The sequence below is a fragment of the Telmatherina bonti genome (assembly GCF_933228915.1).
Source record: "Telmatherina bonti genome assembly, chromosome: 9".
Lineage (NCBI taxonomy): Eukaryota > Metazoa > Chordata > Actinopteri > Atheriniformes > Telmatherinidae > Telmatherina > Telmatherina bonti.
Genome location: NC_136627.1, coordinates 13,884,909 through 13,887,955, shown reverse-complemented (window position 1 = coordinate 13,887,955; position 3,047 = coordinate 13,884,909). Strand labels below are relative to the sequence as shown.

The 3,047-nt window shown below is 47.1% G+C and overlaps 1 protein-coding gene across 2 annotated transcripts in view; it reads left to right on the top strand.

Annotated features, from left to right (window-relative positions):
• Nucleotides 1-947: 947 nt before the first annotated feature.
• slc6a4a (solute carrier family 6 member 4a) overlaps nt 948-3,047 on the top strand; it is a gene marked incomplete at its 5' end in the record, with an annotated part of 8,290 nt that continues 6,190 nt past the window's right edge. The window contains 4 exons of one of the 2 annotated variants that reach the window (XM_079246190.1): nt 948-1,070; nt 1,131-1,410; nt 2,289-2,423; nt 2,715-2,937. In XM_079246190.1, coding sequence (XP_079102316.1) covers nt 948-1,070; nt 1,131-1,410; nt 2,289-2,423; nt 2,715-2,937 — 761 coding nt within the window. Of the gene's footprint in view, nt 1,411-2,288; nt 2,424-2,714; nt 2,938-3,047 lie in introns of both variants that reach the window. The other variant, XM_079246189.1, reaches the window with a different exon arrangement.

Here is a 3,047-nt window from a genome sequence, read left to right as displayed (position 1 = left end):
GTGTTCAGTCATTTAGGTTTAACTTTTAAATTGAATCAGCAGGAACACTTGCTCCATTCTGGAGACATACGCTCTCGGGTTGTAAATATTCTTCTCAGTGGTTGAACTTTTTCCATTTCTATTTTTAAAGTTGTTTTTTGTGCCTCCTTCTCTCAGGATGCTGTTTTTTGTGTTTTTTTAATTTCCCTAAATGCTTCCCATTAAATGGCTGTAATAAGATAAGCACCTAAAAAGGTTATGCAACTGATAGCGTAAAATAGAAAACATGAGGATAAAGGCTGCAGAAGGTTGCACGACATGTCCCAGCAAAATCCCCTCAGACTGACTCTTTGACTTGTAATAAAACTGGAGGACAAAATCTGGATCTTATCTAATAGCAGTTATTGTTCCAGTTCGGCTGAGTTTGGCTATTCCTGCTTCGTACTAAACCACATAATAGTCAATGCAAAGAAATTCAGTCCTGTGGCTTAAATACTTGTTTTCCCTGTGTGTCGCAGTTTGCCTCATCACTGAGGGTCTGGGAGGACGAGCTGCTTGTGGAGAAGATCCAAGATTCTTGGAGCTTTTCTGTTCCACATCCCGTTCAAACACTTTTCCCGTGTGCCCTCCGCTGCCGGTCCCAGCAGCCCACCCTGACTCCCTGTTGCTCAACAGACCCTTTCGCTTTCAGCCCTCTCCCACATCCACACCTCCCCTCATTCTGGCTTCATTCTCTTCCATTTGTTCTGTTCTCCTGATTTCTCTCCTCCACCTGTCCACAGAGGACACATCTGGCTTTCCTCAGCATTGCCCCACGCCGACACTGCACCCTTACCTCGCTCCCCTTACCCCTTCTCTTCCCCTCATGGGCTCCATATCAGCCAGCGGCATCACATTCCCTCCATCATCGGTGAGAACCTCTCTCCACCTATAACTGCTTCGTCAACACCAACATCAACGAGAGCCGAATGGAGCCGAAAGATATGATGATGACCAGCATGCTGAGAATGGACAATGAAGGAGAGAAGGACAAAGGGAGAGAGGACATGGAGGGTGAGGAGGAGGAGACGCAACAGGAAAATGGTAGAATGGTGCTGGCTGATGGTCTCGCAGACAGAGGACCAAAGAGCCTGACCTCTGGCTCTGGCCAGCAGGTGTCCAATGGCTTCACGACATCCACCCCTCAGAGCCCCAGAGAGGGTCCAGGGACTGCATCTAGTGCTGCCGGGACAGCCTCTGGGCCCGCAGGGGGCACTGGGTCTTTGATGCCACCAGGAGGCTCAAGAACTCTGGTGGTCCAGCAAACCAGTTTGGACAGGCCCAGAGAGACCTGGAGCAAGAAGATGGACTTCTTGCTGTCTGTGATTGGCTACGCGGTGGACCTGGGAAATGTCTGGCGCTTCCCGTACATCTGCTACCAAAACGGTGGAGGTGAGAATAGGAGCTCTTTTGTGTTGATATGAAGTCAAATAACGTCTCTGCAGGTTTTGAAATAAAAGTGCGGCGCACCAGAAAACAATGCCAACAAGGTTGGAATTTGCTTTAACTCATTTATTCCACAATCAAAGGCACAAAAAGTTCAAGTTGCGCTTTCACAAAGTCCCCCGGGGGCCTCCCGTTGTCTGTTACTACACAATCCTCACCTCGCGCCAAACAGGGCCTCCGTTTTTTTTTTATTGAATTTGCAATAATAAAATCTTTGCAATTTCCTGTGTTCTGTGTGTGTGCCTCGCAGAGCGAGGTAGAGATGGAGACCGGGGAGACACTTGATAGAGGTAACCGTATTAATTGTGGTTTTTATGAGAGCGCCTTCAGTGTCTCTCCTTGCTTAATAACCTGTCTCCCTGGAAGCTGCTCAATCAACCCTTATCTTTGCTTTCATGTCACAAAGAGGCCCACGTGCACACCGTCTTGTTGCCACACACAAGCGCACATGTGCACGAAAAGTAAGTTTATTATCTGAAAGGAAGAAGGGGCGAGATGTGTTATCAAACTATGCACGTTGAGCTGGAGACTTTAAAGATCGTCTCTCTGCTCAGCAGTGTTCGGCCTTTAAATCTTCATTTATGACTCGATACTTTCTTTACTTGGAAATGATAAAGCCGAAATCCAAGCAGCTCTAATGTATCATAACATTAAAGGAATATTAAAATAAAGCTGGGAAAATGTGGTGGGTTGCATTTGAATTAATTTAATGGAAATTCTTCTTCATTTTTCTTTCCAACATAACATTTTTCACTGATTTCTTGTCTCTTCCTTGCTTGTTGTCCTCCTAAACTCCTCATCTCCTCCGCTCGCCTTTTGTCCAGGTGCCTTCTTGCTGCCCTACCTGTTGATGGCGGTGTTTGGAGGCGTACCTTTGTTCTACATGGAGCTGGCTCTGGGTCAGTTCCACCGCAGTGGCTGTATCTCCATCTGGAAGCACATCTGCCCCATCTTTAAAGGTAAAGGGAGAAAACGCGGCCGCAGGAGGAAAGTTGCAGATGAGAACCTAAGAGAAGAAAACACATGAGAGAGAGAACAAGCAGAACCATCACACTGATGCATCTAAAAAGACATATTTGCTCTCTGTTGTGCAAATTGTCACATTTCTTTGCCAAATGCCAGAAACTCCAGAAATGCGATGATATGTAAATTCTGGCTGTTTGGAAATGTCACCCAGTTTAACCAGCTGCAGCTAACTGGTGTCACACACTCCTTTTCTTTTCTCATGATGTTCTTTTCAACTTCTGCAGGGATTGGCTTCGCCATATGCATCATAGCCCTCTACATTGCCTTCTACTACAACACCATCATGGCCTGGGCCCTCTACTACCTGATATCATCGTTTCGGCCCACCCTGCCCTGGACCACCTGCACCAACAGCTGGAACACAGCCAACTGTAAAAGATACATGTCCTCCGACTACAATGTGTCCTGGTCCAACTCGTCCACGTCTCCTGCTGAGGAGTTCTATATGTAAGTGCATGTAAGTCAGTAGTAGGGGTGTAGGAGGGAGAGCTGAGCTGGTTCAGGTGTTTAGGACCCCCGACGGTCTAACCGCCATCTCTACCAAACCAGGCATCACT